At 37.0% G+C, this 14,715-nt stretch overlaps 1 protein-coding gene across 5 annotated transcripts in view; it reads left to right on the top strand.

The window, feature by feature from the left end:
* Positions 1-1,448: 1,448 nt before the first annotated feature.
* Positions 1,449-14,715, top strand: part of ddc.L (dopa decarboxylase L homeolog) — a 48,810-nt gene continuing 35,543 nt past the window's right edge. Inside the window, exons 1-5 of one of the 5 annotated variants that reach the window (XM_018266141.2) lie at positions 1,534-1,548; positions 1,744-1,789; positions 11,995-12,221; positions 14,235-14,348; positions 14,494-14,613. In XM_018266141.2, coding sequence (XP_018121630.1) covers positions 12,021-12,221; positions 14,235-14,348; positions 14,494-14,613 — 435 coding nt within the window. In that variant the 5' untranslated portion in view covers positions 1,534-1,548; positions 1,744-1,789; positions 11,995-12,020. 5 annotated transcript variants of the gene reach the window in all.

Raw genomic sequence — 14,715 nt, 5'->3', positions numbered from 1 at the left:
ACATATTCAAATGAGTTTAATTCAGCCTCAAAATTGACGCATATGAAAAACATTGTTATAAATAAATAGCCTAAGCGTCCAATTTGCAGCTCGTTTGTCCTTTTCTCCTAGGTCTGTACTCAAAATAAATTGTTACAGTTACAGTCTAAAGTCACATAAAGGGTTCGGATTCTGAGGCAGGCTGGGATTTGTGGCATCACTAAAATTTTCACAAATTTATACAAGTTTTGAGGTGCAGCAAAAGATGCTGCAAAATGGAAGCTTTGTGGTGTCACCAAAATTGCCAAATTTAGGAAAGGTTTACGGTTCGGTGCTTTGGAGTAGAAAGACATGCATGCCCAATTTGGATTCGGGGGGGGGGGGAATGTTTACTTTTCAAAAATATATGGTTTCTGGGGTGAACATAATTTTTCCTACCTTTGTCCCTCATAAATTGTGTTGTTGCAATATCTAGAATTTCTCTTGAGAAGAGAAGAGAAAATGTGGCACATTTCTCCAATATGTAAATATGAACTTTGGCAGAGCTAGAAAAGTCACAAGTTAGTAAATATACCCCATGGTGTAGAATAATACATCATGTACCAACTGCAAGATTTTCATATTTCAAATATTGTAGATGCATGGATATTCTAGAAGTGGTCTAGGCAATGTTCCATGGGACATTCTGTGGGCTCTCTTTTCTGCCACATATAATCAGTCTTTAACTGTGCAGTTGTGAAAAAGAGTAAGAATAACTAGCAGTACTTACTCTTGCATAAAGTAATGAGATTCTACACAAACAACGTATTTTGTGGCATCAGTAGCCACAAACAATAAAGTTACTTCTAAAATGTTCTCTGATTCTGCTGGTGCATATGTAGCTGAGATGATTACCACCCAAAAAGGCTTACAGATCAGTTTTTGAGTGATAATTGCATTGCATTAATTGGAAGAGGCAAATTTGAGGGTTTTGCTACCCAACTACTGAGCTGGAAATAGCATGGGTTGCTAAAACCTTAAATTCACCCTTTATGCCTTAGCTAGTATTCTCATACCATGCAGAAATTCATGGACACTAATAACCCCAATAATATCCTTTAAGCAATAGCAGAAGCAAACTGTATCTTGTACAAATTCACATTAATGAATAGCAATTAAATGAATATCTTTCTTTTACAAAGATCTTGCTGGAAGGGAGTTAGTCTTCATTGAGTGTAAATGCCTCTTTCACAGAGAATGCAGAAAATCCTCGTGACATCCTGCTGATGGATGAACATAAGTACAAAACTGATAGTGAGGACATTTGTAACGTGGTTATTATAAACTAAATGCGTACACTGTTAATTATACCTTTTAGCAGAGTTGATGTGCTTGTGCTGGATAACAGGGCCAGCTACAGAACTGGTGCTTTATTGGAAAGATGCTGCAGCTGATAACTGAATGACATGCAGGGGGACTCTGATTGGCCAGTGGGGAGTGGATCCTCTGCTTATATAGTGTGAGCAGCTTAACCAGTGCATCACATCTGACACCAGAGCCACAGGAGAGATAAAAAGATTCACAAGAACTGTAAGTACCCTCCCTCCCTTATCAGCTTTATGGCTAGTTAATCCCCAGAAGACAAATAACAGGATTACAGTAGCTCTCTTGCCATGAGCTCTGTTTTTCCTTCTATACCTGATGCTCTAAAATATAGCTAAACTGAGTTTTCTGAGAGCTGTTTTTCCTGTTTACAAAAAGAATCATGCTTTTTATATCCTTCAGTGCCCTTTAACTGGCAACACAGGCTGACTGCTAGGCGATTTGGAGAGTAAGTCATTCTTTTACTTCTATATTACACAAGTCTACTTACGTCCTTAAGACATTTTAATGCAATAACTTAGTGAAAGTAAAGTAATAAATAGCTTTGAGTGCTTACTTGTTGGATGTTTTTTTTGAAAAAGTATATGTTCATAAGGCACATTATTTATATGAAACATTATGCTTAATTTTTTTTATCTTATTCTAAGTACTATTCTGAGCATTGGCTTATGTTTATTTCAGTCAAATTTCAAAGTCTACCTGATATCCACGGATAGTCCCTGTATTTTAATTATGATTCAGGATTTTTGTTGGCCCTTTAAAATGTGTATAAATTGTAATACTATGTATATTTATATAGTGCCACTGTTTACTGTATTGCAAAAATGTAGTCGTGTAAACGAAGAAACAGGTGAAGAAACAATAGGATCAGTATATACACAGTCACGTAAATATACAAAGTAAATTATTAAAATTTGTAGAGCTGACAAAAATCTAAATTGGTGGTTTAGTTACAGGTGCAAACAAAAGAAGTGCTACTATACATAGTGGCTGGAGTGCTGATCTATAACCACCACAACTGGCAGTGAACTGCGCCCAAAAATAATTTTTAGATGTAGGCAGCTAGGAACAGGAATATTTTATTGACGATTAGAACAATCGCTCTAAACTTTTGCCTTGCAGACTCATATACCAATGTAAACATATTTTTTTGTGGGGTTTTGTTTCCTGCAATCCAAAAAAAAAAAAAAAAAAGATTAACATTGTACATGACATTTTGTTCCCGAAATCGAATGATTCTCCAATTATTGTTTCATACAGTGCATGTCCTACTGGACATTGTCTTCAGCATTGTATCCATGTTTTTGACTTTATTCAGTTTGATTTATTTTGCACTTAACCAGGCAGGGAAGGAAAGGGAGAAAGAGAGAGAAAAACCATATGCAGGCAATGGGCAAACCATGCTTCATTTTTGATTTTGATAACATCATCAGCATTAAGAAAAAAAAGTTTGTTTTTTTCTATAGAAAATGGGGACACTTTTAGCATACACACAGCTGTCATCCAGAAAGCTCTGAATTAAGAGCAGGCTATTTCTCATAGAGTACATTTTAAGCAACTAATTTAAATTTTTAGAAATGATTTCCTTTTTCTCTCTGTAATAATAATACAATATAGGTATGGGATCCGTTATCCGTAAATCTGTTATCCGTAAATCTCTGAATTACGGAAAAGCCATCTTGCATAGACTCCATTTTATCCAAATAATCCAAAGTTTTAAAAATGATTTCCTTTTTCTCTGTATTAATAAAACAGTACCTTGTACTTGATCCAAGCTACCATATAATTAATCCTTATTGGAAGAAAACCAGACTGTTGGGTTTATTTCATTTTTACTGGTAGACTTAAGGTATGAAGATCCAAATTATGGAAAGAGACATTATAAGAGCATTCCGGATAACAGGTGCCATACTTACCTTGCTCCTTCATTCCATATTGGTTGCAAAACAATCCTGTTGGGATTTAATGTTTAAATGATTTTTGCAGACTTCAGTATAGAGATCCAAATTACAGAAAGATACCTTATCTGGAAAACAGAGAGAGCGATATGGGATCAGTTATCCAGAAAGCTTCTAATTACAGAAAGGCCATCTCTTATAGACTCCATTTTTTTCAAATAATCCAAATTCTTAGCAATAATTTCATTTTTCTCTATAATAATAAAAACAATACCTTGTACTTGATCCAAACTAAGATATAATTAACTCTTATTGGAAGCAAAACCAGCATATTGGGTTTATTTCATGTTTATGTAATTTTCTGGTAGACTTAGGGGGAAATTCTCAGGTGAAAATTCGCCAGTGACGGCTTTGCGCCTTCGGCATACTTCAACAGGCGCACCTTCACAAAGACAACGCTAATTCACTAAGTTGCTAAGTTTTGTCGCCGGTGCAGAATGCTGGCGAAGTTGCGCTAGTGTTACTACGCCAGGCATAGCGAAGTTGCGCTAGCGTTAGATAATTTGCATACGGCGGGAAGTTACATTTCAATGGACAGAGTGGCGAATTTTTACCAGCGTTTGCCACTCCGCCCTTTAGTAAATTTTCCCCTTAGGGTATGAAGATAGAAACTACAGAAAGATCCCTTATGCGGAAAAGCCCAGGGAGCAAATTCACTAACCTCTGGAAAATCGCCAGCGACGGCTTCGCTCACGTCGCCACACTTTGGCAGGCGAAAATTCACCAGGACAACGATAATTCACTAAAATACGAAGTTGTGTCCGTTTCGCTAGCGTTAATTCGGCAAGCAAAACGAAGTTGCGCTAGCGTTGGCTAATTTGCATACGGTGGTAAGTTAAATTTCAATGGATGTATATGTTGCAGCAAATACATTACACTACACAAACCCAAGGAACCTTAATAAAAGAAAATAGAGTTGCTATAATGCCCTACACGTGAGCCCAGTGTATAGTTTATGTGCAATAAACCTATCACCCTGAAAAACTGAAAAGTCGCCAGCGTTTTTTGGGACTTAGAAAAATGTTCAAATTTTTTTGAGGAACTCCTATCTACTCTATTGCACTTCGCCTGGTCTGAGGTGGCGAAGGCAAGTCTGGCGCAAGAGGTAACGTTCATTAAAATCCGCATCTTAGTGAATTTGCATAGTTACGTCCATTCGCCAGAGCAAAAATTCACCTGGGGGTAGAGTGCGAAGTAGCGCTACAGTCTATCTCCTTCGCTAGCGAATTTACGCCTGTGCCTGTTAGTAAATCGGCCAACTCCCGAATTGACCTCACGCTGGCGAATTTTCGCCAGCGTTAGTCACTTCGCACTTTAGTAAATTTGCCCCAGGTCTCAAGCATTCTGAATAACAGTTCCCATACCTGTATATTACAAATGTGCTTAGGGGGCTGTTTATGAAAATACAATTTAAAAAAATCATGGTGTGTATGTTTTAAAAAAAAAAATGTTGCCCCTCTTTCAGATTTAAAAAAAACAGAGATTTCTTTATAAATACATAATAAACCATATTATGTAATTTATCTTTCCATGAGGCTAAATAGTCCAAACTTAGTGGATAGGTTACTTGGCAACAGTCACCAGAATGAAAACCAAACAAATGTGAGTAATTAAGATTAGAAGTACAGAACGCAAGAGGGGAAACCTAAAACAATTAGAAGAGCCAACAATTAATATAGCAGTGCAAACAACTAGATGATAGTACAGAACAATAACATAAACTGCAATAAATAGTAATGTGCATCAAATACCATAAATTTGCTAAGATCTAATTAGCCTTAGAGATACATAATGCTCCGTGTATGAGAGTTCTTTTTACTTGTTTGAAAACCAATGGATCTGATAAGATACAAACCACAGTCTTGTTAGGGTATAATTTACCCTTCCCCTCCCTGCTGAATTCCTTAATAAATCTCTGTGGTATTTACCATCCCACCCAGAAATGATTCCATCCTAGGTTTGTCCATTTCCAGTGATTGTTTTCTTTTGTTTTTAAACGTTTTTTATAGATCACACCCTTTACTATGTGTGTCATTCGGTTTCTCTGTTAAGGGGATACTGCCGTAGCTATAACAAAAGTAAAAAGGAAGGCAATTTAAAAAAAGCTCTGCAGTTTACAATTTCAGCAATATGGTTGCTAGGGCCCAAATTAGCCTAGCAACCATGCATTGATTTGAATAAGTACTGAAATGTGAATCTAAGAGAACTTGAATTGAACAATGAATACTAAAAAGTAGCAATAACAATACATTTGTAGCCTTACAGAGCATTTGTTTTTTAGATGGGGTCAGTGACCCCAATTTGAAAGCTGAAAAGATTCACAAGGCCCATTAAAAAGTTTCTTAGAATTAGCTATTCTATAACATACTTAGTTAAAGGAACAGTAACATCAAAAAATTAAAAGTGTTTTAAAGTACTGAAAATATCATGTACTGTTGCTGATCTGTTTGCTTCAGAAACACTACTATAGTTCATATAAACAAGCTTCTGTGTAGCAATGGCAGAAATTGAAAAAAGGCTATAAGGCACAGGTTAAATAGATATAGAGGAAAAGTAATTCACCAGCACAACTAATGCTAGCAGGGAAAACCCTTGCTAGTTTATTACGGGATACAACGTTTCGGGGCTGAACCCCTTTTCTTCTATACTAGGTTGCCGATTCCTCTCTCTCACCAGGCACGGCCAGGGTGTGTGAGTGTAATCCTTTTTCTCCACAGGTTAAATATATAACACTATTATGTTTTACAGAGCTTATTTGTAACTGTATCTCCTGTGTAACCTGAGCCTTTTCTCCTTTGGCACTACAATAGTAGTATTTCTGAAGCAAACACACCAGTTTTACATTTTTTTGATGTTACTGTTCCTTTAAATTAAAGGTGAACCACTTTACTAAAGTCTGAAATTTTTTGTTATACAGACCACTGGTTTTGGTAGGTGACAATGCCAGAAATAAGTATTCACTTTTGCATTCTGAACTTTGTTAACTATCCTGGCAACATTAAATGATACACAATATACAAAAATACCTCTTTAACAAACACAGAAATATAATAAACATATGTGCAACTTATGCCTACTCAATCATAATGGGAATGTTTTGGAGTGACAGAGTTCTGGAGTATTTTATTATTATTAACATTTATTTATATAGCGCCAGCATATTTTGCAGCTCTGTAAAGTAAATGTGTTTATACAACTAAATCACATTATTTACATACATAGAACATATGGAGTTACATACATCACAACCAGTACCAGTACAAAAGTTGAGGGAGGCCCTGTGCAAAAGAGCTTACAGTCTAAAGGGAAGGTAATAAGACACAAGGTGAGGGAGTGGGCAAGATCAGAATTAAGTGGGTGAGAAATGTGGTACTGTATGCGGTATTGCGTTTGGTAGTTAAGCAGAGTGAGGGTAGGCTTCTCTAAAGAAGTGCGTTTTAAGAGATCTTTTGAAAGCAGAAAGGTTGGAAGAAAGTCGGACAGACCGAGGACGAAATTGCAGCCCTTGTAAAGTCTTGAATGCGAGCATGTGAGGAGGTAATGAGAGGAGAGTTGCGTAGCATTGACAGATATTTTGCTCACAGATTATTTCCCCACTGTATGTAGGGTTGCCACCTTTTCATGAAAAAAACACCGCCCTTCCTATATATTTATCTTTTTTTCCTAGTAATAACATTGGGATCAACCATAATTTTTACCGACCAGGCCGGTAAGATACCGGCCAGGTGGCCACCCTAACAGTATGTGTTTTATTCTTCTAGACTGCAGTATCAGGGACAGGGTCAGACTGGGGGGCCCTGGCCCACTGGGACTGCTGTCTCAGGGGCCCCCCTCCGACCCCTTGCCCGTCCTGCAAAACCCCCTGCCGCAACCCTCCCCACAGGTTTTTTTCCGTTGTCCCGCTGGCCCAGTCGTACCCTGACAGGGTCTTATTTGCAGAATATATCTATGTCTAACGTAGCTATGAAAGAGCCATGGCATTTTTAAAATAATAATGGAATCATTTTGAGAATCACATAACAAGCATTTCAGGAGAAGTTTGCAGGGAAATGGCAGGAAACAATAACAGCACCTATTCTCTATTATGCAAAAGAAATCTAGCTTCCAAAGAAGCAGCAGGTGCCAGTGTAACAGTGGATTATGGAAACCACACTGCAGGTTTGATCTGAACCTGAAATCATTTCAAGATAAAATGAGCAGACAGGGCCAGTCAGGTCACATCTAACATTAGGTTCTGTATATCTGTGCTTGCATCATGCAGCTCCGCAAAGCAAGGAAAATGCCTTCTGGACAAACATGTGACTGGAGCAGGAAAAAAAAAACCTTGTGCTTGACAGAGCAAATTCCATGTGAGAAAACAAAGTTCACTTTGCTTAGATAATATGAATGAAAGACAAACAACAAGTGTTTGGAATCTACTTAAGGCAGAACCTAAATTACACTTACCAAAGTTAGATGCTAAAAGGCTCTGGAGCGTAAAGGTCGGTTTATCTCTTTCTGTATATAATTCTACTTATACTCTTGATTTCTCTTCTCCGTCTATTAGATTATTTCACCTTCCTTCTGTCATTCCATGCTAGATTACGAAAAGTGATATGAACTGTCTATCCATCTGCCTCACTCTGTATATTTTCCTCATGAGTTCATAGAAAATATATGTGATTATTTGTTGTAAGAAATGATAAAGAATTGCTTTGGATTGTTGGTTATTGCATAGAAATCTGCATTCCATATGGACCAGTATTGTACTAAGAGGGTTGAAAGCAGGCATACAGCGCTATTCATAACATACAGCCCAACTAATTGTTACTTATTAACTTATTGATTTTCTCTTTCTGTTTATCCCTTTGGATTGACATAAGAAAAGATACCATAAGTGTAACTCATTACTACTCATGTGAACGTATTATCTGTTTCCTTAGTTAAAGGGGTGGTTTATGATTGTGAAAGTTCTCATTCATCCAGGTCATTGTAAAGCTATAGAAATAAGTCAAATCAACTGGACTTGCTGTGTTTTTCTTGAAGACGTTTCACCAGTCATCCAACTGGCTTTCTCAATCCAGAATAAATTGTACATAGGATCTTGCTTCGCTATATATCCTCTGGAATGTTGCTCCAATCAGCATAATCTGTTTATCATAATCCACAATGCTGTCATTAAATTAGGTGTTGATTGTATTAGCAAGATTGTTTTGATGTGTTATTAAACCTTCCAGGGAGAGGTGCCAAAACAGCATTGTATATGGCAGACAATAGATGTCACACCCCCAGCCTCTATTCAAATTTGGTTTTTCAGTTTTTACATATATGGCTTCTTTAACACCTCTTCTGAACCAGTCACTCTCCCAGTCTAGAATCTGGATTTGGCAGTCTTCAAACATGTGTCCTTTTTCTTTTAGATGTAGGTACACGTGTGAGTTCTGACCAGAGGAGCTGGCTCTTCTGTGCTGCGCCAAACACTGGTGTAACAGTTGTTTGGTTTCCCCCACATACAAATCAGAGCATTCCTCACTGCACTGCATACTGTACACAGTGTTACTCTTCTTGTGCTTTGAGGTTGGGTCACCCCCAGCTACATATGGGAGGACCAAGTTCTTTCTCCTGTCCTGTTTTCCACCTTCACCGATAGTGAAGTGAATGTTGTTTTGGCACCTCTGCCTGGAACGTTTAATAAAACATAAAAGCTCCAATCTTGCTAATACAATCAACACCTATCTTAATGACAGCATTGTGGATTATGATAAACAGATTATGCAGATTGGAGCAACATTTCAGAGGATATATAGCGAAGCAAGATCCTATGTACAAGTTATTCTGAATTGAGAAAGCCAGTTGGATGACTGGTGAAACATCTTTAAAGGGATACTGTCATGGGAAATTTTTTTTTTCCAAAATGAATCAGTTAATAGTGCTGCTCCAGCAGAATTCTACACTGAAATCCATTTCTCCAAAGAGCAAACAGATTTTTTTATATTCAATTTTGAAATCTGACATGGGGCTAGACATATTGTCTTGTGCTCTGATAAACTTCAATCACTCTTTACTGCTGTACTGCAAGTTGGAGTGATATCACCCCCCTCCCTTCCCCCCCCCAGCAGCCAAACAAAAGAACAATGGGAAGGTAACCAGATAGCAGCTCCCTAACACAATATAACAGCTGCCTAGTAGATCTTAGAACAACACTCAATAGTAAAAACCCATGTCTCACTGAGACACATTCAGTTACATTGAGAAGGAAAAACAGCAGCCTGCAAGAAAGCATTTCTCTCCTAAAGTGTAGGCACATGTCTGGGGGCAGCTGGGAAATTGACAAAATGTCTAGCCCCATGTCAGATTTCAAAATTGAATATAAAAAAATCAGTTTGCTCTTTTGAGAAATGGATTTCAGTGCAGAATTCTGCTGGAGTAGCACTATTAACGGATGCGTTTTCAAAAAAAAAAAAAAATTTCAGATGACAGGATCCCTTTAAGAAAAACACAGCAAGTCCAGCTGATTTGACTTTTTTTCTGTAGATAAAAGGGTGGTTCACCTTTAAGTTGTCCTTTAGTATATTATAGAATGACCAATTCTAAGCAACTTTTCAATTGTTTTTTTAAGTATTAGGCTTTTTCTTCTGACTCTCTCCAGCTTTCAAATGGGGGTCACTAACCCCATCTAAAAACAAATGCTTTGTAAACTACAAATTTATTTATTGCTTCTTTATATTACTCATCTTTCTATTCAGGCCTCTCCTCTTTATATTCCATTCTCTTATTCAAATCAATGCATGGTTGCTAGGTAATTTGGACCCTAGACACCAGATTGCCGAAATAACAAACTGGAGAGCTGCTGAATAAAAAGCTAAATAACTAAAAAAAACACAAATAATAAAAAATAAAAAACAATTGCAAATTGTCTCAGAATATCACTCTCTATAAATCATACTAAAAGTTAACTCAAAGGTGATCAACACCTTTAATGTCCTTCCCTAATTTTGTTTAGGATTATATACTGTACTTGTATTGGGTTATTGAGGCATTTGTTATCATCAACTAAGTGAGAGATTTCCAGATTATGAATTCAGCATTTTGTCTATATTGGAATTTGGGGATTAATAATAACCTAAGGGTTGGGGTTATTACTTAAAATGATATAGATATGTAACTGCACATTCAATAAAGTGCAGTAGCCCAAATGAGTGCTGCTATATAAATCTACTGGATGTTTTTCCTCTGCATTTTATAATTTTTATAAAAGTACAAGTATAGGATCCATTATCCAAAAATCTGTTATCCAGAAAGCTCTGAATTACAGGAAGGCCATCTCCCATAGACTGCATTATAATCAAATACATTTTTGATTTCCCTTTTCTCTGTAATTATAAAACAATACATGGTACTTGTACCCAACTATTATATAAATAATCCTTACTGGAGGCAAAACAATCCTTTTGGGTTTAAATAAAAAATATATATTTTTTTAGTAGACAAGTTATGGTGATCGAATTATGCAAAGATCACCTTATCTGGAAAAATCCAGGTCCCAAGCATAACAGGTTCCATATCTGTACAAAAATGTAATGAATTGTTAACATAACATTAACATTGCTGCAGCTGGGAAACCTACAGATACAGAACAACGAATGGGAATTGTGCTAAGTTCAATGCTAAAATATAACATTTTGGATAGTCCCATGTACACTGGGCATTAGAAATAAATTGCTTTATTATTTCTTTCCCACCCAGCTGATCCTTCTAGTGAGTATGTTTGGGCTAAAAGGCCCCAGCACTGGTACTGTCAGAATTTCTCTTTACAGTCAGGTGGAGGTGGCAGGAATGAATATTGTGTGTCTGCCATTAAAACGTAATTATTAAAACTAAACCAAACTAGAGCTGACCTATAATGGCCTATAATGATTGCGTATAATCTACCTTTATTAACATGACATTCATAAACATGAACTGAAAATGGCAAATACGCATCTGCACCTGGAAGTTGCCATATTTCCATCTCTGAAGCTGAGTTTAGCATGATAAAAGAACAAAGTGTTAGCTATATACAGAAGGAATATAAATCAGGACAGACTTGCCTCATTGCACCCGAGAAAGTGTGATATTAATGTGTTGAAACATCCCTTATCATAACATTTCCCCATCAAGACCAGATCAATAATAAACATTTCAGATAAATTAAAGCTTCAACAATCAAACCCTAACTGTTCTGCTTTGTGAAAGGGTGTATTTTACAAAGAAATTGCATTCTAATTCCAAAATTTTAGCCAACATTTATTATATAGATGTATAACGAACAGGTCTGCTTATTTGCATTTCGTGGGAACCTCCTTGTGTGACCTTTGTATGATAATAATTAATTCATCTTGCCGTCAACACATAACTAGCTCTTTTTAATATAATTTATTCCATGTATTTTTCCATAAAACAAGTTTTGTTTAAGACAGCAATACCATACAGGGTGTATTTATCATAAAGAGAAATATTCTCCTCCATCATGTACTACACAAAAATTAGTTTACTGATACATTTTTGCAGAACATTTGTGAAATTTTCTTCCTTTGATAAATAAGCACCCAATCTGTTTCTCCGCCCAGTCGTCATGCCTCTGTATGCTTACTAAATATCATGTTATCACACACCATAATGTGCACATAAACATGGCAGGTTTAATAAATTGTGTTTTCTCTATTCTGGCCTACAGGCTTCTTTTTCCACTCACTGTCAACAATGAACGCTTCCGAATTCAGAAAGAGAGGCAAAGACATGGTGGACTACGTTGCCGATTACCTTGAGCAGATTGAATCAAGACAGGTTTTTCCAGATGTAGAGCCTGGCTATCTCAGACCTCTTATCCCAGATTCTGCTCCAGAGGAAGGGGAGACATATGAAGATATAATAAAAGATGTTGAGAGAGTTATCATGCCTGGGGTAAGGAGAAGTAATAACCTAACAATAATCTTTATGAAAGGGCTTATCTTTTGGATATCATTCTAAAATGTAATGTTTCTGAAAGCAATGAAGTTTACAAAGTACAACTTCATTGCTCTGTGATACATTTCTGTCTTTATCCCTCAGTGTGGGGATCAACCTGCACAGCAAGATTCCTAGCATCAGTTCCAAGTAAACAGGGAATGAAAGATTATTTGGTTAAATGCTCCTGGCTTTGCCCCAGGTTTGTCAATGTAAAGTGCCAGGTCTGGTGTAACCCAATGTTTATTGGAACAATACAGATCCTCAAGCCTTTTCCCAGCCGCAGTGCACAGTTAAGCTGGCCATAGACAGAACAATGTGATTGTACGAATCGTGGATTCTTACGATTTTCGGACCGTGTGTGGAGAGTCCCGACATTTTTCGTCCGTGGAGATCGGTCGTTTGGTCGATCGGACAGGTTTGAAAATTTCTGTCGGCTGCCGATAATATCTCTGCGTGTATTGCCGATCGTACGATTTTCAGTGGGAGACTGTCACTAGCTTTGGTTGGACATAGATATCGTACGATTGCTGTCAGGGGCAGAACATTGCTGATCTGTTCTTTTACTACTTTATTTGATCGGAATGGTAAGACTTTGATCTTTATGGTTAGTGGAGGGTCGGGAGATGGGAAAGTCCGATCGTACGTTGATTCATATGATCGGATCTTTGCGTCTATGGCCAGCTTTATGCCCGTAGAGGGTTACACACTGAAAACGTGTCCAGAAACAGGAACCAGGACATTTAGGCGCTACTGCAGCAGATATGTAAAAAAAGCCATTTGAGATATCTCCACTTGCCTAATATTCCTAGTTGATGCTTTATCCAGCAGTTTTAAATATGCAACTATGCATTATACTGTAATTCTCATATGGTTTCTAGTTTGTGGTGCCTGTTAATCATTGTTTACATGTAATTGTGAAAGTCATTACTGCTTATTGGACAACCAGATACATGAACTGCAGTACCATGGTTTTTATATTGGTTTGTATACTTTTGGTTTTTATATTGGTCTGTATACTTTGCAGTTAGAGATAATGTGGCACTGTGCTAGAAAACGGGCCAGAGTTAGAAAAGATGAGGGGCTGAAAATACATGGTGCCTGAGACACAATCTGAGGAGATAGAGAGTTATATAAATCAGGGATGTCCAACCTGCAGGATTCCCACTATTATATGTTACACAATATACTACGTTTGCCCCAAAAAACAAAATATTTGGGCACTGTAAACATAGGGCTCCAGGACTTTTGCCTGACAGAGTGATAAGTCCCCACATATTTTTGCCTTCTGTTCCAACCCAAGGCCACCAAATAGGGAGCAACTTTTAATATAAAATATACAAATATATACAATATAAGATTCAGAATCTGAATGAAATAAATTGAGATTCACATTACATGGTTTATCTCTTTTTATTGATCATAAACAACAGATTACATTACAGTAAGTTATTTTTCAGTAGATTCACATTACAAGGCAGCATATATATTCTGTATCATAATGGATTAATAATCAGCCCTGTAATATACGAGATTCATCTCTAACTATGTTTTGCTGATTCTTTGTGACCCCCCTAAGCCTAACTGGCTTTGACAAAAGGCATTGGAGCATTTCTCTTAATGTAATTAGCACTTTATGACTCGGGTCATAAAGGGCCAATGCTAGACAGGTGTATTGCTGGAAAGGCTAACTTGAAGGAATGATGTATTGACTGACAGACAGGTGCTTTTACATCTGGCTTATTTAGACTAAATTTGATAAGTAGGGCTAATGGCAGTAAATGGCAGATAGCATTAAGAGCCATAATAATCTAAAAAATGTGCGCAATGACTACACTGAGTTTTATGTTGTAGTAAATGCCATACATGTTTAATCCAGGTAATAAATGCTTTATGTTTCAAAAGCCAAGTTAAAAAAAAACAAAATCAAGCAATATAACATTCATAACAAGCCATTTGTTCTGTTTGCAGGTTACACACTGGCACAGTCCTTATTTTTTTGCCTACTTTCCCACTGGCAACTCATATCCAGCGCTACTTGCTGACATGTTATGCGGAGCGATTGGCTGCATTGGCTTTTCTTGGGTATGTCTCACCGTGATGGCAATTCTTCATACTTGTAGATCAAGATTTAGTAAAAATTATATTTTCTTGAGCATCTGTTTTGTTTATTGTTTTTAATTTTAAACTAATTTCTTTTGTCTTGTCAATTTTACTCAACAAAATATAGGCTTCAAGTCCAGCTTGTACAGAGTTGGAGACAGTGATGTTAGATTGGCTGGGGAAGATGATAGGCTTGCCAGAGCAGTTTTTAGCTGGCAACAAAGGAGAAGGAGGTGGAGTTATACAGGTATGAATACAAATAATGTATATATTAAAAATCAATTCTAATGGGGATTTGATGAGGTTCTAGAAAATAATAGTTACTAGCCTAGCAATTTTACTGGCTTTA

Source organism: Xenopus laevis, chromosome 6L (assembly GCF_017654675.1).
Source record: "Xenopus laevis strain J_2021 chromosome 6L, Xenopus_laevis_v10.1, whole genome shotgun sequence".
Taxonomy (NCBI): Eukaryota; Metazoa; Chordata; class Amphibia; order Anura; family Pipidae; genus Xenopus; species Xenopus laevis.
The sequence above is the reverse complement of the archived record's forward strand: the minus strand, read 5'-3'. Positions and strand labels throughout refer to the sequence as shown.